This window comes from Copadichromis virginalis, linkage group LG12 (genome assembly GCF_057382275.1).
Source record: "Copadichromis virginalis isolate Kocher_CV1m ecotype Utaka linkage group LG12, C_Virginalis_male_GT1.1, whole genome shotgun sequence".
Taxonomy (NCBI): domain Eukaryota; kingdom Metazoa; phylum Chordata; class Actinopteri; order Cichliformes; family Cichlidae; genus Copadichromis; species Copadichromis virginalis.
In genome coordinates, this window is record NC_140629.1 from 36577333 (window position 1) to 36599216 (window position 21884).

Consider the following 21884-nt stretch of genomic DNA (forward strand, 5'->3'; position numbering starts at 1 on the left):
TTTGATTTTAATTTAACATGTAAGTGACCCAAGTGTAGAAGTGGAAGACTAAAGGTGGCATGTTTGTTCTCCCCTATGAAGTTTTTTCAAAGTAAGTTATGTTTGATGCAAAAACATCTGCTAAGCATGGACTATAAAAGATGGACGTAGCTTCTGGTCTGAAAAGTGAATCCCGTGCACAAATGCTTTAAAGCTGCACTTTTCTTAATGGCCACCAGGGGCTGATACCCATTGTTGGTAAAAGACCAGTCCTGTACAGGTCTGTGGGAATAACGGCCTTCATATGAGACCTTAGTAAATACCTGATGAGTTTATGTGGTCAATCACTCGTTTGAAATGATGGTGAAGTATATTTTTTAAAACAGGATTATTCGGGCTAATGATTTGTGATTAACAAGTTTTTAGCCAATGAGCATTCGGTTTTCCAGTTGGATCTATCCGGCAAGATGGCGAGAAAGCTCATCTTGACAGTTTTAAACTTGACTTCACAAACCAGCAGAGCACATGAGAGTAGCTGCGCTTTGGGTAAATTCAGAAAAGTAATCACTGATTTTTCTGGAGTTAATTATGCCTAATGGAAATGTTGCAAAAAACCTAATTGACGACAACACAGACATCCATTTGTTCGTCCATCAATCCATCCACCTGTCCAGCCATCTGTCTATGCATCATCTCCATTATCTTATCTGAGGTCTGGTTGCGGTGGTAGCAGGCTAAGCAGATTATACCAGACATCCTTCTTCGCGCTCAGCCTTTCCAGTTCCTCCAAGGGGATTCTAAGGTGTTCCCATGGTAGTAGACCCAGATGTCAACCCAGCAGGTTCTGGGTCTTCCCCAGGGTCTCTTCCAGTTGGATGTGCCTGGTCTCCTAACCAGATCATCAAACTTCCTCAACTAGCTCCTTTCGTTTCATAGAAGCAGCAGCTCTACTCTAAAGATCCCTCTGGATATCTGAGCTCCTCATCCTACCGCTAATGCTGAGCCCAGCCACCCAGCAAAGGAAGCAAAGCTGCTTGTGTTCACAGACTTATTCTCGGTAATTCAGAAGTTGACTCGATGAGCTGAGCGTGTAGGGATCATCTACAAAGTGTAACAGGAAAAACTAAGATACTTCAAACACACATCACTGGTCTTCTGTTGGTTTTGCTACTTTAGTGTTGGAATAAAGACTTTTTCGAGTCACTTTTGTACTGTTTCATGAATATCCTGCAGCTTAATTCATTTTCTTTTTTGTTGTATTGGTTTTCTGTGTTGAGCAGTCACTGGGAGTTGTTTGAGTGTAAATGTTCCTCTGTACAGTTCGAGGGTGCTGTGTGGGATTGGTGAGGAAACACTTGGTGTATTGTCACACTAACTTTTAAATCCAAAGGAGCTGTAATAGAAATTGAGCTCATTAGTGCTGATCACGAAGCCCGCCGTGTCTGTGATTTATATGTGGTGGGATTAAGGAGGCGTCACGCAGTTTAAGTGACTCCAGAAACATTTGGCTGTCCATTTAATCTATTCCTTCTCAGCATGCTGTTACAGACTTTCCAAAATGAGCTGTTTGCCATTTAGAAGGAGAAAAACATGACTCTTTTTTTTTTTTCATCTCATTTCACTCCTGATTGACAGAACATTTACACAAATTATGGGGCTTTTCAGCAGGATGGTATTTAACAGAAATGTTTGGCTGACAAGATGATGGTGATTCACAGTAAAGTGTAGATTCTCATAACTTCACAATAATAAATACTAACCTTTACGTAGTGTTTTCGTCCCCCCATAATGAGCATGCCCTATACTATTTTAGAGATTTAAGAACAACTTGAAACATCCTGACTTTGGCTTTTTTTGGATGTCTCTCCTTTAGCACCAAACATTTATATTTAGGTGCAAATAACACACTGCTACTCGCAACGAAACACTGCTGGCACATCTCAGTAAATTTTAACTCAAATACCAAAAAAAAAAGACGTTTATCAACAAAAAAGACATTTTCTTACCTCATTTTTGGTGGAGGTAAGAAAAGACAACCTGTGAAAACACCTAAAAGTTTTACAAGTTTAGACACGTTCAACCTAAAGGAAACTGCTTGCTTTAAGCAGAGCCATTCTACTTCCTACTGATCCCATTGTACAGCAGTTGGCTGAATTGAAGCCTAGCTAAAATACATATTTGATTGCATGCAAAATGTGGAAGTAAACAAAACATTTCTTACAGAGAGGCCAATTTAGCCATATAAGCTAGCTTTCTGCTAATTAATGCTGGTTGGTCATCTAAGGTTTTACAGGGTGTTCTTCCTTGACGGTACCCATTTACAAGCAATAACTTGAAGTCAGAAGCATAATCACTCCACAGCAGAAACTTCCATGTGTGCTTAGGAAACATCTGGATTTAGTAGTTTATCACGAGGTGTTAAATTAAAATGACAGATGATATAAAGTGTTTTATCGTACTGTGATCTCCCCAATATTAACAGAAAGATGTTTCACTACAATTGAAACCCACAGAGGGAGAACAAAGAAATGTTCATGTTGTCAAACCCTTGGTTAAATGATCAAAATTATAATTTTTTTAACCCATGAAATGTAATCCGACAATGTTCCTGCTCATTCTGCAGAATGTGTGTCTTTTCTAAAAACTCCAAGTCCACAGAGTGTATGTTCACGGTTATATTTAAAGTTCTTTATTGTAACTTATGGTGTGTTTATATTAATAAACATTAACTCAGGACTGGCTTCAAACGTTTGGCACTATGTCAAAAAAGGCGTATTATGTGAAATCAGTCATCTGTGTCAGAATGCTTCACTGACTCATGTTTCAGGGTGTTTGCTTTAATAACGGTAGATGACTAGTGACTGTCAAAGCCGGACTGGAGATTCTGTTTGTTTGCTCAGTACATGTATAAGAATTGTTATAAATGACACACAAAAGATGATGAGAGCAAACCTGTGGAAGAATCTGTAACAGCCCCCAAAAAGAAATCCGAAGCAAAACTTTTTTTATTTGGGGCAAAATCTGCAAACTTTTTAAGCATTAAAAAAAATAAATAAATAAAAGATTTACTGGCGATTCTGTACATGTGTTGTTGGTGTCCTCGAGGCCACTGAAACTGAAGCTAAATTGGTAATCAAAATCAAAATAACTTCCCAGAGAGGGATGCAAGTGGTGAGACTTGCTTATAGAAAGACTTTGGCTTTATTCCTCAGTGGTTCTTGTGCTGGCATCACAATAACTGGGAATGATGGCCATGTCATTCCTGAAAATAGAACCATTTCTGGGAATTTTCCTATTCTAGAAGCTCAAACATTACAGAACATGCTCATTATGGGGAGAGATTGCTTTGACATTTGGGAATGCGGGTGCACAATGGTTAGCTTTCAGTCATTTTTTTTTTTTTAAATAACCAACTAATGGATACAACTTTGACAGTCAGTGACTCTAAATTTGAATAAGAGTTTTAACTAAAACTTTTATTCTTTGCTTTAGACTTCGCTTATGACTACATTTCAGTGGCGCTGGAGGTGGTTAGTTCAGTAGCCCCAGTGCTTCCTGACTTCCTGGTGGCTAGCCTGACCCCAGATAAGCTTGTCCTGAGGTCAAATGTACTTTACCTTCTCTGTCTTGGACTCCACCTGCTAACCAGAACCTTCAGTAAGTGTTAAACTGGTTTTTGTGTTGTTCCACTGAGGAGACTGAGACTCTAGAGAAGAATAACGAGTGCTAGCGTCAGTCTAAGCCCACAGAGTTTGAGTTCACTTTGAGAATCGGCTGATTTGTTTGAATCTTGCAGCTAAAATGTTTGCAGATGCAAGCATCGTCCAAGCTGCCAATGCCACAAATGAAATCTGATTCTGTGGGAAACACTTAAATTGGATAGATTTCCACGAACATTTCCACATGCTTAAAAGATCCTGCTGCAATGTCCAAATACCAGGAAGGCTAATGACATTACCATTAGCTACAATAGTGGTATGCTAAAATGCGCTTGCTTATTTTAACAGCTTATGTTTTATATTTATTAGAAATAAATAAAACATGAGCTCTAAAATAGAAACAAAAAAGATCTTGATGTCACACCGGACTGCAGAAAATCCAATTTTGATGGGAATTTCATCTTACCAACACGTTACACATCAAGTGCTTTATTTGATTACGAACTCCAAAGATCTGGATGCACATTTTCCCATCAGCTGCTGTTGTGGCGTCTCTAGGACACTTCTCAGGAATTTGTTTTCAGGAACAAACAGATCACTGAGCCGGTCTGTTTTTACACCTATTGTTCTGTTCCCACACGTTAACCAGGATGCATGGGTACTTAAAGGTTTTTCACAAGCCAGTCTGGTTTTCACAGAAGTCTCGTCACCATTGTAAACCACTTCCTTGATGGGTTTCTTGTCAGTCAGACAGGTGGGAAAATCAACATTGTAGGTCGACGATGTGGGGTTTGTGTGAGAGGCCGAGACAATCGTAAACGTTTTTGAAATGAAAAATTGTAATCGGTGTCAGAAGCCCTGGGAGCCGACTCTGCCCTGCAGTTAGTTTTGGAAAAACTGGATCATGACATGCTTTCTCAGCACAGCTCTGATGAATCTGATCCTCAGTGGACACACTGGTCATGAGGCTGTGAGACGGGTATGACAGGACTGGAAAAAATGTGACGTTCTGAAGGCAGAGAATATAGCGATGTTTGTTTTGACCTTAAATTGAGATTGGGAAAATATTCTGCTTTTAATTTAGGTCTGTGTATAAATACAGACTTTATGTTTGTGCAATCTGGCATCGTTTTCAAGTGAGGAGTATGAAGAAATGCAAAGGCACTGCAAAATGTAATGAAGCCTGTTTTTCTGTCTTACAGAGAGGAGGTTCACAATCACTGTGTGCGCTGGAGGAAGAGGTTTACCTTTGTGTCCAAAATGAGCGCCAACCCCCACACTGGAGTTCTGGACCCGTCTGTCTGCAGGGTGTCAGTCAGGAAGGTACGCCTGTCAGTGGCCTCGTCAGCTCTGGGGACAAACTTTGGGTTCCTAAGCTGCTCAAAAAGATGAAGGGAACACTCGATCGCAGCAAAACACAAAGTCAGTTAAACTTCAGGGAGATCAGCCTGTCCAGTTAGAAATAATTCAATTCAAAATGTATTTGTATAGCACATTTAAAAACAACAGAGTTGACCAAAGTGCTTCACTGTTGGTTAAAAACAAGAGAAAACAATAGAGAAACGAATACAGATAAATAAGAAGACGGTGAATTAACAATAAAAACATAAAACAGGCCTGATGGTGCTCATACTGAACTCGAATTTAAAGCCAAAGTAAAAAATTGAGTTTTAAGACTCGATTTAAAAGACTGAATAGACTCTGAAGTACGAATCTCCTCTGGCAGATTATTCCAGAGTCTGGGTGCTGCTATTGCGAAGGCCCGATCTCTATGCTTCAATCGAGACCTTGGTTGTGCTAAGAGCATCTGGCGAGATGATCTCAGTGCTCTTTTGGGGTCATACATGTGGAGGAGTTTGTTTAAAAAAACAAAACAAAAACTAGGCGCCATATTATTTAAAACTTTAAAAGTAAGTAAAAGAATCTTAAAGTCAATACGATATTTTACAGGGAGCCAGTGTAAATTTGCTAAAACTGGAGTGATGTGTTCATACATTTTAACACCTGTTAAAAGACGTGCAGCGGCATTTTGGACGAACTGCAAGCTATGAAGAGATGAGTGTTGAAGACCTAATTAGAGAGAATTGCAGTATTCCAGTCTAGAGGTGATGGAGGCATGGATAAGTGTTTCTAGGTCTCTTGGAGGAAGATAAGGCTTAGCTTTGGCAATTTCACGCAACTGATAAAAACTTGTTTTCACAACTGTAAACTATTATGAATCCATTTCAGCTGGTTTGGTGCAGAGGATGTAGACAACAGGTTTGCTGGAGAAGCAGCAACAGGGCAACTCCTTAAAAGCAACCCCTCTAACCCCTCCTGGCGGATTTAATTATTTATTTATTTATTTATTTAAATTAAAACTACAGCCTGAGATGGTACCTGCACAGAGAGGGCCAGTTGGTGATGTACCAGTGCAAACTGGGTTTTGGCATTAAAAACAGTAATTTTGGTATTTACACTGTACTGATAAAATTGTTTATAAGAATTGTGTAGAGATTTTTTGCAACTGACCATTTTGCATGTGTATATCTGGGAGTTCCAAGTGTAGGGAGGAAAATGTTGAAATCAAGCATGCAAATTTATTTTCTAACATTTGCAACATGCAATTTACTGCTAATTGTGCTGATAATTAACACAGATAAAAACAAAAAAACAGGTTTTATTTTTTGTGCTTGATATTCAAATGAACTGAGTGTGCCTGTGTTTAGAAAAAAGCGCAAATTTTGTTAATCACTAGTAAAAGTAACCACATCTATGAGCTCTGAGGATTGGACTTGCATCCTATTTTCCCTGTTCAGAAAATTTGGCTCATAGTCAGTCTCCTCCAGGATGGTACGTTCATATATGTCATGGCATTTATGTCTGAAGTTTTGGTTCCTACCAAAGAGGTTTTGCTGTTCCAATGGAAAACCCTGAACAAAAAACAAAAAAATTCACTAGGACTGATGAAAATCTCTGTAATTCCTTTTAAAAATTGTTTAAGTAGGCTTTAATATACAAGAGCTTATCATTTTTCTTCTTTCTGCTAAGAAAATGATGGAAAATGATACCAAAAGACATCAGACCATAGTCTTGTAAATAGGGACCTTTTCTGATTTGTGATATATGTTAAGTCTTTTAAACATTAAACCTTAAGTCTTTTCAGTGTAGCTGGTGTAGCCACCGCCACAGAAATGCAGGCTTTTGATGCTAATTCTCCCATGTGAATGCCACCTCAGCGGCTCACTGAGCTACACCGGAGCCATGTGTGTGCCCTCAGCCTTTAATTTCATCCATCTTTTAGGAGCCCTGTAATCAGAAGGATGCTGTAATATGAAGTTGAATCATTCAGTTCATTACAGTCTTCCTGTTTTCCCTGCAGGAACTCAAAGGAGGAAAGGCGTACACTAAGGTAAGAGCTCCTCACCTCTCACATTCATAAACACATACAGTTACAGATGAGCGGTTTCATGTAAATATTAGCATTCCCTGAAGTGTTTGGCCAGCATTCCATCAGCCGGACATGAAAATGAATCATATTCCCATCACATTTGCCCAGAATCTGCAGAAACATCCTGTTAGCGTCTTCCTATCCTTAACCGTAACTGTAACCGTAAAAGCTCCGAACAAATGAGTAGCGTCTCGTAAATGTAACTCCAAGGTCAAACCCCCTCGTGCACATAAACTTTTGTTGATCCCTGGACGTTGCTGCCCGACAGGAACCGTTTCCTCTGCATTCGCCTCGTTCTTGATTTAGATTTCCTTCAGTTAAATATACCTCGCTTCCCTCCTTAGAAGACGGCTTCCTTAAACACACACCTAAGAAAACAGGACCTACCCCAAAGAATCTGGGAACACTTTTCTTGAGAGGGCTATAAAAATAAAATAAAAATAACATCGTTTCCACCTGGCAAAAAGCTCTGTGGTCTGATTTTGAGATAAAGGTCATGCAGACCCTTTCTTATCAGTGTGATCAGTGGCTGTCTTTAAATCCCTGATTGACATCTACAACCAGTTCATCAGCATTAAAACATTTACTGATAAGAAGTGGAGGAAGAGGTCTTTCATCAAGTGGTTTAGGGTGAAAAAAGCAGGATTATTGAAGGAGTATTAAAAGGGATTAAAGGATCTGCCTTATGGCTTGTAAACAGGGCTGCTGTACATAAGAAAAATAAGATCCTGAGATGGAAATGTTAAATTGTGTGGTTTGATAGCTGGTGGAAGCAAATCATAACCAATAAAGATTATTTTATAAATCAGTTTATAAAGATTTCATGGTTTTAATCTTACTGGCTCAATGTTGTGCTCACGTGAATGTAGTAATGTCGGAAATCTGCGAATATTTGCTCCCGAATTGGTGATTGCAAATTGGATGAGAGGTAGGCTGCTTAAAGAGTTTACCATAAAGCTGTGAATGAAGGTGGTTTGTAGTCTAAGGTGCTTTGAGTGGTCAGTAAGATTAGAAAAACACTATAAATGTCAGTCCATGTCTTGTTCAGCTCATTTCAAATAAACGATGATTTCCAGGTCCTTATTTCCATTCTTGCACTCTACTAGAGTAGCTTTGCATGATTTCAAGTTCAAAATAATCCTTATCTCATACCAGATTAAACAGACCTATTAAATCCTCTCACTTTCATGCAACTTTTTTCTGATGAACTGCTTTGCGCACGCAAAAGGAATAATGTGCAGGTGGATGGGGCTTCTGTGCTCTTAAGATGACCATATTAGGGATATCCCCTCTCCATGATATCATAAGGCCAAGAGTAGAAAAACACGTCAGAAACGAAGCTCTTAAGCAGTGTTTGGCTCACGAGGACCTCAAAAATTGGTCATATTTAATGAGAATTAACCACTGAACATTAAATATATAAAAGAAAAACTCATCTGTCGAGTAGCATAAACAGAAAGTGCCACACTTATTTACTAATGTTTATGACCATGCAACAAGTGGATTGCTTTTAACCTAAATGTTTTATGTTTATCTGTTGTAAATCTGCCATCCTAAAAAGGAGTAAGACATCTGAAACAGTTGGGCTTTGAAGTGGTTTGACAGATAATTATAAAGGAAAGAAATGGATGTTTAAAGTCTGCAGAGGACATTTAAAAGAAAGACTGTAGTTTCTACAACAGAGAACCAGTGAAAGTGAAGATTAATCAAACTAAAACTGATAAGATAAACTGATGTTATGAAACTATGTAACATCAGTACAATAAAAAAAAAAAGGATACTTAAAACAACTTTCAAAATGCAGGTTTCACTCTCAGTCTGGGTTGATGTCTGTAAAGACTGACTTGTGGTTTTTGCACTCTGTCATCTGCTTCACACTTCAAACGCTTGTGACGATAACTGCGTAAAATTACTTGGCTTGCTAAATGATGGGTGTCTCAGAAATCTGCTTTACCTCGAACGTGTGCCAAAAATAAAGACCGGGGAAGGCCTCCATTAGAGCAGCTTGAATTAACTCTGTTCAAACTTCTCTTCACGCCCAGCTGGGCTTCACAGACCTCAACATGGCGGAGTTCGCAGGTTCGGGCTCCACCGTGCGCTGCTGTCTGCTGGAGGGATATGACACGAAGAACACACGGCAGGACAACTCCATACTGAAGGCAAGGAGATGAGCACTGAAATAGGAATAATGGATGTTTGTTAAGAAGTGAACAGACTGGACAGACAGAGAATGAGGAGGAAGTTGTCCCCTCTTTTATTTAAAGCTGAGTTGTGATGAGATCTGCCTCCTTCCAGGACCAGTGTCATGTCTTTTTCACCTTCATTGTGTTTGTGTTTTATGATGATAGTGTGGTGCTGAAATACTCAAAAAAACCTGCTGAATTAAAAGGAGACTAGCTGGTACCTGGTTGGACATCCTTAACAGCCTTAATTCAACAGTGTGCTGGAAAAATTCCCCAAAGCTTTTGGTCCATGTTGACATGACAGCATCACACAGCTGCTGCAGATTTGTCAGCTGCACATCCAAGATGTAAATCCTGTGTTATAACACATTATAAAGGTGTTCTATTGAGATCTGAAGGCCATTTGGGTTCAGTGAGCTCACTGGTGTGTTCAAGAAACCAATTTGAGGCGATCATGCAGTGGTCATAAGGGGGATGGACACGATCAGCAAAAATACTCAGGGAGGTTAAAATGATGCTCAGTTGGTACTAAGGGTCCTAAAGTGTACCAAGAAAATAGAATTTATTTCTCAATCTGTGAAATTATTAGGTTTTTATGCGTTTTTTTTTTTTCTTCAATAACTGTTTAGTGTCCTTGACAAAAAAATAAATTTAAAAAAACAGGCGTCGTTTTAGGCTTCAAGAAATGTTTCTCTTTTTAATTGAAATTGTTTTTGTATAAACACAATGGAAATGAGCACAGCTTACGATGAAGCTGAGTCACTTCATTGCCTTTGTGGATGATGGAGGCTGGGAAGTTCAGGAACTCTATGGCGCCACCCAGTGACCATGAACACAAACCACTCTGTGAAGCAAAACAGTCACGAGTCTTTTTGTCATCTCGAGTTTCTGGAAGACTTTGTGTTGCGCAGATGTTTGTGACTCACACGTCACAGATGGGATTAATGGGAACTACTCCAGGCTTTTCCAGTTGATGCTCATTACTTCTTAAGAAAACGGTCTTTTCAGTTTAGTCACGTTACATCTCGGCATGAGCGTAAGATGGACATTTTTGGGAGGTTTCAGCCACTGGGTTAGGGTCTGACTTCACTTTGAAACTGAAAGGAAAATGAAAAATGAAGTAAAGATAACAATGTGTTGAACAAGTGAAATAAAATAAAATCTGCCAGCTTTAGGTTACGTTACAACAGTGGAATGAAAAGGTTTACATGTGTACAGTTTGGGTAGCGCCGATAATTATTTTCACACCGCCTTAGTTAACAAGCGCCTGTATCGACAAAACCATTTTCCTTTGAGTGATGTGTGAATAACTTTATACTGTATAAGTTGTAGGTTTGTGTTCCTGGTTGGGTAAAATATATTCATGCATGTTTTAATTCAGAGGTCTGAGGTGGTAGAGAGAAGGCAAAGTCTTTTTCCCGGTGAAATTACTGTTGTCGTTTCTGAGGTACATATTAACTTAGTCTGAATATGAGTTTTTTCCTTGTATTAATTATTTTTATTAATTTATCTGATCATTTAGGTGGTTCCAGTGAGTTATTAAGTTTGATTTAGATTTAATGATGGATTTAAGTAAGGTAATTGGAAGCAATTAAAACAGGTAATTAAGTTGTGGAAGCATCTTCATTTTAACTGTGGATAAAGGGCTAATCTGGAAGTTTTCATATTTAGGTTGTGAGTAGGTATAACTCGAAGTCTTGTAGTTTCAGCTGAGTAATGCCAGAGAAGCTGGTTTTGTCAGGCATGCTTCTTGTTTGGATGTTCGATATCGTTTCCTTCATGGTTTTGTTTTCTTGAATTTTTCGATGTAGTTATGCATGCATTTAAGACTTGATAGGAGTTTTTTTTATTTATTTTGTTATGTAGTGCTCCAAGTAAGTCCAGTTTTTTATTTATCGATGCAAGAACACTGACTTCGATATCTGTTGTCAGGTCGCTGGTGTCGGTGGATGATGTCGTCTTGCCTCTGTGAGGTTTCGGCATCTCCTGTTGCGTTGTGGATTTATCCATATTATCCATCGTGAACTGGTAGTAATGATTATCAGAAACTTAGATGAAAGATTTAAAGGTATTGAAAAGTGTCATGAAAAGGTTTGTTTACCCTGAGTGGATGTGTGTGGCCATGATGAATCTGATGAATGAATCCATGATGAATCTTGTGACAAAAGTAGATTATTCTTTAGTTAGGGCTTTAAAGTACTTTTTTTGTTTGTTTGTTTGTTTGTTTGTTTCATTGTCTGAAATCAATTTCCTGTTTGAGATGTCCTTCAAATGACAGAGTTTTAAAAAAATGCTCTTTTAACTTTTTCCCCAAAAGGTGATCATTGGGATGACCCTCCTGTCAGGAGATCCGTGCTTTAAAACGTGAGTAATCCTCAGTGTGAGATGTAAGATGTCACAATGAATTCTCAAAAGATGTGCTAATGATTAAAACTGATAAATAAATATGTGATTAGCTGTGCATGCAGGGCTCAGGCATCCTCTAGGTTGCTAGGGAAAAATGTGCTGCAGCAAAAACCTTGCGATTGGTTTGACTGGTGTCAGATTTACGTAGTTGCCTGCAGTTTGCATGGAAGATGATGACTTGTCTGCAAACACTACTTGCTGGGCAGTAGTAGTGACACTGTGAAAAGAGTGGCACAAACTGGAAACGGGAACGCTTGCCTCCAAAATAAAAGCTGCACCTTTGGAAACATTGTGGTTGCCGTGATAAGGCACAACTTTTACTGTGAAGGCGAACATACTCCAGACCACAGATAATAGTTTTTAAAGTGTTTTTTATTGTGGGGGATTTTAGTTACTCTTTGGAAGTCTTGAAGATTTCTGTTTATTTTTTCTTTATGTAATATTTGTGAAAGTAAAAAAACAAACAGACAGACTATACATTTCCAGCTTAACAAACAATATTTTCTACAGTATTGCATAGCAGTAAAACCTTTTGCGCAATCCACTGGTATTTAATATGTTACTGGTATTTAAAGTTCATTTCAACCAGATTCCTTAGTGCTTATAACTTTGTGCCGTTCTGTCCTTTGTTGCCAAAATGACTCAGTTTTTCCTCCCTCAATAAAACAAATCTTATCTGAGCGTGCCAAGCTAAGCAGAACTGCACCGCTGTCCCCATTTAGTCTGTCCCAGGCTGATAAGCTGTGTATCTTTTCTCTCTTTTTTTTTTTTTTTTTTACCCTGCAGACCTCAAAGCACAGCAAAGTCCATCTCCATCCCAGGACAGGAGCACACCCTGCAGCTGGACTGCAAGGGGGAGGGCACTGCTGAGCCTGGACCGCCGGGAGGGGTTTCCCTGGGCCGAGGCTCCAAACATCGGCCTTCCATCATCAGCTCAGGTACACGACGTGTGCTACGAAGAAATAGGACTGAAACTGAGCATCTGTAGCAGGCTGAAGCCTAAACCTTGGGCATGTTTTATATGACCTTTCATCATTTTAACAGGTTTAGTATGACAGAAAAATAAGGAAAAGCACAATATGTCTGAGAGGAAGAGACTGGTAATACAAAGAGCAAATATGTAAATGATCAGTATATTATACTTGGAAGGTGAAAGGTGTACTTTACTGTTTATCTTGAGTTTTAGGGAGATATTTGGAAGGATTTGAATTTGATGAGCAGATTTTCTTTGGATTCTGAATCAATAAAATGGTTTTACACCCCCACAGCTGTTTTCCAGGTGCAGTGAAGTTTAAGTCAGAAGAGATTTGAGTTGAATCCACGGACAGATTTCTCTTCATCATAACCATCCACGAATGTTAAAGCCAAACAGCTCCTGAACTCGGTGGCATCTGTCAAACTGTCAGACTGAAGGATAAATCCCACTGAAGTAATGTCTAAAACAAATGAGATTAAGAAAAGTATGAAAGATCAGATAATGTGTTCTTGAAATTGGACTCCAATCTTTTAGATCTCGGCCCAACTTTCCTAAATCTCAGCCAGATGTTTTGCTTGGAGCCAGAAATTCCCAGAGTTAATTTTCTTTGTATGGGAAAACTAGCCGACTGCGTTTAGGATTTTAGGTTTGAATTAAACTAAAAAAAAAAGAAACCTGTTTTCGTTTCAGACTTGGAAGGCTGAGTTTGTTAACCTTTTCCATGCAAAGAAAACGTGCAGATCCTCAACCACAAGCCGTAAATATATAGATGGTTAGATTTCTGCTGCGAAAGTGAAAAGACTGCATTATGTCTGCTCTTTACAGACATTTTTACCAATTATTATCACGTATGAGGTGGTAACAGTGGTGCTTTTTTCTTCTTTGTGTACCTTCAGGACTCCTGGAGGAATCTGAGGTGAATCCGTCGGTTCCCGCAGAAGCTTTCCAGTCTGGTCACTCTCGTAACTCCAGCTATGCCAGCCAGCACAGCAAAATCTCAGGTACACAATCTCAGGTCTCACACGGATGTTTCATCCATGACGGGGTGAGCATGATTTTAACACCGCTGCTGTTTAACATCTGACACTGATGTCCTCACGGCCTTCTGCAGGATACAGCACGGAGCACTCCTGTTCCTCCAGCCTGTCGGACCTCACGCATCGCAGAAATACCTCGACAGGAAGCAGCACCTCCGGGGGCTTGTGCTTCACGGTTGACACCCCCCCAGATGGGGACAAGGACGCTGGACGTCCGGAGAGACCCCCTCGACCCCCACGACCAGTTTTACCCCCAAATAGGCCTCCGAGGTACACACAGAGTACGCTTGGTCGTGTGATTGGTAGCCTAGTTCTGTTCAAACTACACAATCTTCATTCTTCACTGTGTTTCAGGAGGAAGCAGGACTCGGTGGAGAGTCACCCCTCCTGGGTGAACGACACTCGCATGGATGCCGACGACATCGTGGAGAAAATCGTCCAAAGCCAGAACTTTGCAGACATCAGCCACACTGAAGGTACAAAAAAGAAAAGATCAAAAACATGCTGCTTAGTACAATAATTTTTCAGAGAATATACAGTTTACTTATTTCCGGAGTGTTTTCAAAAAGTTTACTGGGTGCTGAACGCAGATTCACGCTTTACCGGCAATTTGTAGTCTGTGTAAAGCTGATGTGAATTTGTGGGAAATGATGTCATCACCAGCCGTAGCTGCAGACTGTAACTCTTCAGTAAGGCCTCATTTGTTTACAGTGAATCTCTTCATATGAAGCTCTCACAGTTAATTTGACAGCAGCTCATTGATGCCTAAAAGCAGAAAAAGGCAGCTGCTGCACCATCTTTGGCCCGAGCGCTTCTTCAGTTTTCCGACTCTGTGCTCCGTCACCTTCTCTTCGCTGTGCCTTCTGGTTTCCATCAGCTGGCCTTAACTCAGTTTCTGTGTTTCTGGACTTTCAGACAGCAACCTGCGCCTGTTCGTCAGCAGAGACGGAACCACGGCGCTCAGCGGCATCAGGCTTGGAAATAGGTGAGGAGCTCTGCTGTCTTTGTTTTTGGTTTATTTCTCACTTCCCAGAACTTGAGTTTCAGTATTGGAGTGCAGGAGCTGCATGAAGTCTAGTCGGTTTCCAAAAATACTGGAAAATCACAGCAATGTAATAATTTACATACCGTAAATCTCCCTCTGAGGACCCAACTTTGAAATATGAATTTAAAGCCCTGTCATCCTCTTCCCCTTGTTTCACCATCTCTATGTCACTCTCCCTCTTATGAGAAGCTCAAATAGGCTCCTATGATTTGGTGGCTTCTTCCTTTTTCTAAGAGTTATGGCTGTAATTCACAGCAGTTATGGAGCACTAGAACTCATTCAGTTAAATGTCAGGTAAATCGGTCTGTCCAGTCGAGAAGCATAAACTATTGTGAGTCCTTTTCAGCTGCTGTATGAAAATGATAACTTCCAGTTATAGTACACTGTGCTGTTCTAAGCTCAGGTCCCACTAGAGGATGCTCGACTCCTCATGAAGTCTGATTATGACAGTCTGCTTAGAAACATGCATGAGTCACTCACTGGAGGTCCTTCTGTAGGGCTCTGGCTCCCCCAGCTCCTCGTTGCACAAAGGAGCAGATAGCAGTTCTACTACTGGGTCGATGGCGTTGCCAGCTCTTCTTGTGTAACAGCCCCTCTCCTAGTATCGCCGTAATACTTTTGAAACTGTGCTTTGATGGAGCAAACCTTCTCGGGGCTGCAGGTCCTGTCTCAAGCTGTGATGAGGTGATAAGCACACTAACAAAAAGCAAAACTATAGAACAATCAATGAGGAGGGATGAGGAGAGAGAAATGGATTCACTGTGGTTTATGCTTCCTGACTATGTAGATTGATTTCCCTGAAGTGGTTTTACTGTGATGATCCAGTGTTCCCTCAATTATTTTTAGGAGGGTTTTTTGCTTTTTTCAACAAAACTGATTATTATGAAGATAAAAGTTTTTAATAACTCGCAAGAACAGAATCAGCATTACGGTTGGACCAGAGAGAGAGGAGGTCAAACATGGATCATAGAAACATGAAATCATAAAGTGCAAGTATAAGACGAGGGCTAAATTACTGCTAGTGTGAACCAGCACATCCGTTCTCCATTTAGAAGCATATATCATGCATCTGAATGTGAAACATGCACAGTTCAGTCCTATAGTCCACTTTCTTTTTTAATCCGTTTTCATGTCTGTTTTCACTGTTTAATGTGGAGAAACGGTAAACTCTGAAACTGAATTCTGCTTGCTATTGCTAACTCTGATTCTGTGTTTGGATCCCTGCAGGGTGCCTGCTGGTGGCTACGAGCCCGTGGTGATCGAGAGCCATTAAACCGAGCAGCAGGAGAGGCGACACGTGGACCAGCACGTGCATCAGCTTGACTTTTTTTTTTTTTTCCTGGAGCTTCAGCTGGTCTGACGCCGTGAGAGGAAAACCTCATCAGTGTGCACTTTATGTGAAGTTTGTGGCAGCGCTCGTGCTGCGCTCCGTTAAGCTGTTTCTGTGACGTTTAAAAGGCGGCAAAAATGCACAAAAACGTTTCTCCTGAGCTGCTGCTGTGACACAGTAACAGCAGGTTTTATAGATTAAAAAATATTTCAAGCATTGAGCTGATTATTAAGCTTTGTAATAAATATACACTAATCCAACGTGTTTTTAGCTTCAGAGCTGCCAAAATTCCTTTAAAATGCACGTTTAAGATGGCAGTAATCGATTGAACACTAACTGGATGCAGTACGTACTGAAAACTTTCATGTACTACATGCATGAAAATACGTACTGCTGCCTTTAAATACCTCTCAGATCGCAGTAAGAAGGGCAGGGAAGGGCGCCTTTGTTAAAAAAGAATTATGGAAAGGTTTCCATCTCCAGAAGTCCTCATCTGAGGCTCAGCAGCCAAGCAGGATAACTCTCTGCGCATAAATGATTAAAAAGTGCCCAATTCTGAAGCATCTGATCTCCCATTGAAGGCACCAAATCAACACTGAATGTGATCCAGATGTTTAAAAAAAAACAACACTGAGCAGAAACTTTTTGTTTTAGTTTGAAGTAGTCTCCTGTTGATCAGGGAAATCACTACAACCACTCTGTGCCTGTAAAGTTTCTCTTAAATGACCCTAAAGCACGATGAAAACTGTTAAGTCCGAGTGCTGGTGAAGAGAGAACTGTTTGTTTGTTTGTTTGTTTGTTTGTTTGTTTGTTTGAGGGGTTACTCACTTCAGCATGCTTAAGTTTCAAGCTGCACTTTTGCTCACTCACATCGACGATCAGTTAGTTAATTCTCTCCTCAGAAAAACACTAGCTCCATGCAGTAAACTAGCGATGGCCTTTTGCTGCGAAAGCCTCTGTCGCCCCCTGGTGGAGGGACAGGGCTTTGCAGGGTGCTTTGTTTAACAGCAGATCAGCAGAGTTTCTGTGTTGCCAACCAGCGGGCTGGTTTAAGCTTCTTTTAAAGAAAGGTTTCAGCTGCTCTACAAAGTTTTCCACCTCAGGATGGAAAATAGATTTCTATCCTAAAGAAAGAGTCTTAAAATCTTATTTTTCTTTTGTAAAACAATCAAAAAAGCTGATAATGCTGTGAATTGCATAAAAGTTGTGCCTTGTATGTTTACTAAACTCATGGCTGAGTTAAAACAGGTCATTTTGCTGAAGAATAAAATATATTTTTCTTTATTAAATGTGTAAAAATATAATGGAAATACATAGATTTCTCATAGATAACCAGCCTGGAGAAATTCAGACAGTGATAAAGGATCTTATCTTTTCAGTGTTGTGCTCTTTTATATACATTTTAACCAGTTTCTTTAAGAGAGCTTTCAGTTACTCAAAAGTAAAATAGATTTTTGTTTATCTGATTAACAGGAATGTGAAAAAACATTTTTTTTGTGTGAAGAAGAGCAGGACAGTTAAACCGGCCTTTTTTGTTTGTTTGTTTGTTTGTTTGTTTGTTTGTTTGTTGTCTTTAAATAATTTGTTCGCCCCTTATTGTATTTTAAAGATTAGAGACTCAACAGTTTTAGATTCAATTACTGATAAGAAATCATTTTTAGTGTTTAGGTTTGGAGTTTGTAAAGGCGTCCTGATGGGCTCTGAGAAGCTGTTTAGAGACGCCGTAGCTGCAGAGGTTTAAGAATTTATAGTAAAATGAAACCGAGAAAAACAACAAATTGCTCTCCATGTTTACTATTTTAAAAGGTAAGATTTTAAGACTCTTTATCAGTGAACTTGTTATCTTTTTTCCTGTTCTGCTTCACATTATGCTCATTATAGATTTTATTATAGTTTATTAATCACACAGTTAGTTATTCTCACATTTGGGGATGAACCACTTTAGTCAGAGTTTAGGGTCACCAGAGCCTCTTGATTTAGTTTAAAGCCTTTATTTATATGGTTTTGGTTCTGTTTGGAGGTTTGTCATAAGCTATGCACACAACTCGCCTCCCTGTGCTTTTGTTTTTTTCTTTTAGCAAATTCTTCTATTATAACGAAACTAGTGTAACCTAAATTTGTAGAGATTGAGTTGGAAATTTATTTCCAAACACACAATAGTTACAATGATTCTTTATTTTTTTTGTATATTTCTTTTAAAAGATGACTTCTAAACAATAAAAAGCTAACCCGAGTTTGTCGTTGTGTTTTTCATTATCTTAATATGATATAATATGATATATATAATATAATAAAACAGTCACAAGGATGCTTAACAGAAAGAGCCGTCCGTTTTCTGTTATTAGTATTTTTCACCAAATCTTAGACATTTGTTAAGGTCTACCTCACTGAAACTACATGAACCACAGCTGTAAAGTTACAGCAGTTCATAGCATCGTTACTAGAATGGTTTAAATGTTTTTATACTGACTCTATAATCTGCTGCAAAGTCTCTTCTGTATTGAAAATGCAGCTACTAGAACACCTGCTCATGCAGAGTCATAAGAGGAAAAACTGGCAGTCACTTTTTAGCAAAACACGAGCAACTCTACACCTCTGGTCCGATCCGTGGTCTCCTCAAAGCTCAACAGATCACAACATTTGATGTTTTTATCTTCTGGTCCAACATTTTCAGAACTTCAGAGCTTTCATTGGTCGATTTGCTTGAAAACGTAGACAATAAATTAGATGTAATATCAATAACAGCATGTGGATACATTTCCAGGATCATCCTACTATATATAATCCAAATTATGGAATGGAAAATACTCCTTCAATATTGGGCCAAATTATTTAAGTGCAATCCTCCAACTCCACCAGCAGAGAGCGCTCTACACAACCGTATCAGCTCTTCGCTCAGCTGGTAAATAACCGGAGGGAAATAATCGCCACTTGCTTCTGCATTAGACTTCAAATGCATTTGCCAGAGTTATCATATTTTAAAGATCTGACTGTATTGTATTATCATCCTCTCTACTCTTAAGATCAGGCTTCAGTCGTTTCTTTTTAACAAGCGTATAGTAAAAGTTTGACTTATAGGTTTAAATTCAATCCCTAAATTTGACCCTTACATGCTCTTTTGGTCAAATGTGACAGCAGCAAAAATAATTTAAATATCATTTTTCAGCCTGAAATTTAATTAATTTTTATAAAGTGGCCCAAAATGCACAATTAAAAAAAACAAAGAAAAAAGTTTAATACTGTTATATAGCTGGCACAATTTTCTGTAAATTGAGGCATGATGGTGGTTTTAGAGAACTTTCGGGAATGATGACACTTGGACATGAGCACATAAGGAACAGAACATACAGGGGTCAAAGGGCACCTTGAGAGATGGTTGCTGAGTTAGAAATAGGGCAGCAGAGTGCTACAGTGGTTCATACGATCAGCTCAAGGATTCTGGTTCCAATCCTGGCAGGAGAGTTTCTGTGTGGATGTTTGAACCACTTCAGAGTACCTGAAGTGGGTTTCCTCCAGTTTCCTCCCACAACCCAGAAACAAGCATGTTAAGTTAACAGGTAACTTGAAACTGGGAGGGAGTCTAAGTGGGCAGTAAAACTAGGAAAGCGCAATATAAAAGCAAATACATTACATTTACAACTGCAAGCTTAAGTCCCCATAATAAAAAAATTGAACCTCTGACAAATTAAAATCACTTTATTCTGAGTTAATAGGTAACGAAAGGGAGTTGGGGGAAGTCATAAGATCATAAATGTGCTTGATCTGCCATTTCAGTGAGAGTGGGAACCCACACATAAACCCACATAAAGTTTCCTGCCACAGACTGGCCGACAATAAGCATGTTTTGTGCTCTGTGAATTAATATTCATATTTATGATGAAAAACAGGACATGCTCTCATGTGAACATGAACTATTCCTGCGCTCTGAAACATTAATCAGGATCAATTGTTCATTTATTAATTTCAGGCTATGTATACACTATAAATGATTCTCTAGACACTTGCAGTCTAGAAAGTTGACCCAAACCATAAACTTTGAGCAGTATGTAAGCGTTATTTTACCCTAATTCTTTGAGTTATTCTTTGGGGGGGGGGAGTTTTCATTTTGGGAAAGTTGTTTTTTTTTTTTTAAATTGTTGTTCAGTTTCAGTTTAGCTGATTAGTTTCAGCACTAGTTTAGTCTTTAACTCAGGGGCGGTGTGTCCGTGTGAGATTTATAGTTGTTAGATTTGGTATTACTACACAAACACAACAGTTCGTGACACGTAGACATCACGGCCTTATTAAACACGTGCCTCCTGATAAATGTAAGGTCAACAAATTCCCCTATCATCCCACAGTGGTGGGGATATGGAAAATATTATTATGTGGAAGGGGAGTTACTTCATAATATCTCCCCAGCATCACAGAGCGCTCGTGTATGCAGCAGAGGAAGGGCTCAGCTGATTGGTGTGTTTCTGGTTTTTTTTGTTTTTTTTTATCTTATAATGTCTTTACACAATAAATCACCATTAATGAAGACCAACAAATAGAGTCGTGGTAAAAAGAAAGTACAGCCTCTTTACATTCTAAGGTTTTGTGCATCAGAAGCAGTCGTGCAAAATACTGAGCACATCATTAATGTTTCCAGAGGAATCAACAAGATAAGAATCAGCCCGGTGCTGCTAATCAAATGAACTTGATTAACTGATTATAAACATGTGTGAACGCCTCTGTAGAAGCAGATGTTTTTGTGGCATGTTTGGAGCGCTCAGATGTGTGTTATCACAATGCTGAGGAGCAGCAGCTGTTTCCGTCTGGGAAGGTTACTGAAGTCCTTTCCCAAACCATTAGAAGTCGATCGTTCTACAGTGAAGAAAATTATTCACAAGTGGAAAAATATTCAAGACAGCTGCCACAGCCTGAACTGTGCTCAGATGCAGCTTTGCAAACCTGAGCCGCACTGTTATGTTTAGCTCTTCTAAACAAGCTTTCTTCTAATCCACCGGTGTGGAAATCCAGGCCTCAAAGGACGATGTCCTGCAGGTTTTAGATGTTTTCTTGATCCATCACAGCTGATTCAAATGGCTAAATGACCTCCTCAGCATGTCTTGAAGTTCTCCACAGGCCTAGTAATGAGCCAATCATGTGATTCAGGTGTGTTGACCCAGGGTGAGATCTAAAACCTGCAGGACACCGGCCCTTGAAGCCTGGAGTTCCCCACCCCTAATTGGACGGTCATGAACGTTAACATTCAGCAGGGGTCCCCAATCTCAGTCCACGAGGGCCGGTGTCCCTTCAGGTTTTAGATCTCACCCTGGGTCAACACACCTGAATCACATGATTAGCTCATTACCAGGCCTCTGGAGAACTTCAAGACATGTTGAGGAGGTAATTTATCCATTTAAATCAGCTGTGATGGATCAAGGACACATCTAAAACCTGCAGGGACACCGGCCCTCGTGGACTGAGATTGGGGACCCCTGATATTCAGCATGCTCGCTGAGGCCTGCAGAGTTTGGGGTTGTTTGTTGCAGTTTCTCTGAACATTGCAGAGTCTGACTTTGCGGCGAATTTGCTGGGACGTCCACTGTTGTGTTAAGAAAGACAGTTTTTCACATGACTTGCACCTTAGCACCCTCATATCTAAATATGATCACTTTAGCAAAAATCCAACATTACGGCATCCAAAACGTTAATGCTGTAAATTCAGAGTTGAGCGACAGGCTGGTGACATCACAGCGGCTACATCTTAGGTGGGATTCCCTCATCGCCTTCGGTTTGGCAACACAAGAACTTTTCAACTTTTGCGAAATATCGAGTCTCGTCCTCGTTTCTTACCTAATACTGACGAGCTTAC

At 39.7% G+C, this 21884-nt stretch overlaps 1 protein-coding gene across 6 annotated transcripts in view; it reads left to right on the forward strand.

The window, feature by feature from the left end:
• Nucleotides 1-18278, forward strand: part of eeig1a (estrogen-induced osteoclastogenesis regulator 1a) — a 37842-nt gene extending 19564 nt beyond the window's left edge. For 3 of the 6 annotated variants that reach the window (XM_085476376.1, XM_085476374.1, XM_085476375.1), the window contains exons 2-11: nucleotides 4841-4961; nucleotides 7000-7029; nucleotides 9111-9227; nucleotides 11569-11615; nucleotides 12444-12595; nucleotides 13530-13634; nucleotides 13745-13940; nucleotides 14025-14146; nucleotides 14586-14655; nucleotides 15943-18278. In XM_085476376.1, the coding sequence (XP_085332502.1) occupies nucleotides 4899-4961; nucleotides 7000-7029; nucleotides 9111-9227; nucleotides 11569-11615; nucleotides 12444-12595; nucleotides 13530-13634; nucleotides 13745-13940; nucleotides 14025-14146; nucleotides 14586-14655; nucleotides 15943-15988 (948 nt within the window). In that variant the 5' untranslated portion in view covers nucleotides 4841-4898 and the 3' untranslated portion in view covers nucleotides 15989-18278. Of the gene's footprint in view, nucleotides 1-4840; nucleotides 4962-6999; nucleotides 7030-9110; nucleotides 9228-11568; nucleotides 11616-12443; nucleotides 12596-13529; nucleotides 13635-13744; nucleotides 14147-14585; nucleotides 14656-15942 lie in introns of all 6 variants that reach the window. The other 3 variants (XM_085476371.1, XM_085476372.1, XM_085476373.1) reach the window with 1 other exon arrangement.
• Nucleotides 18279-21884: the final 3606 nt, after the last annotated feature.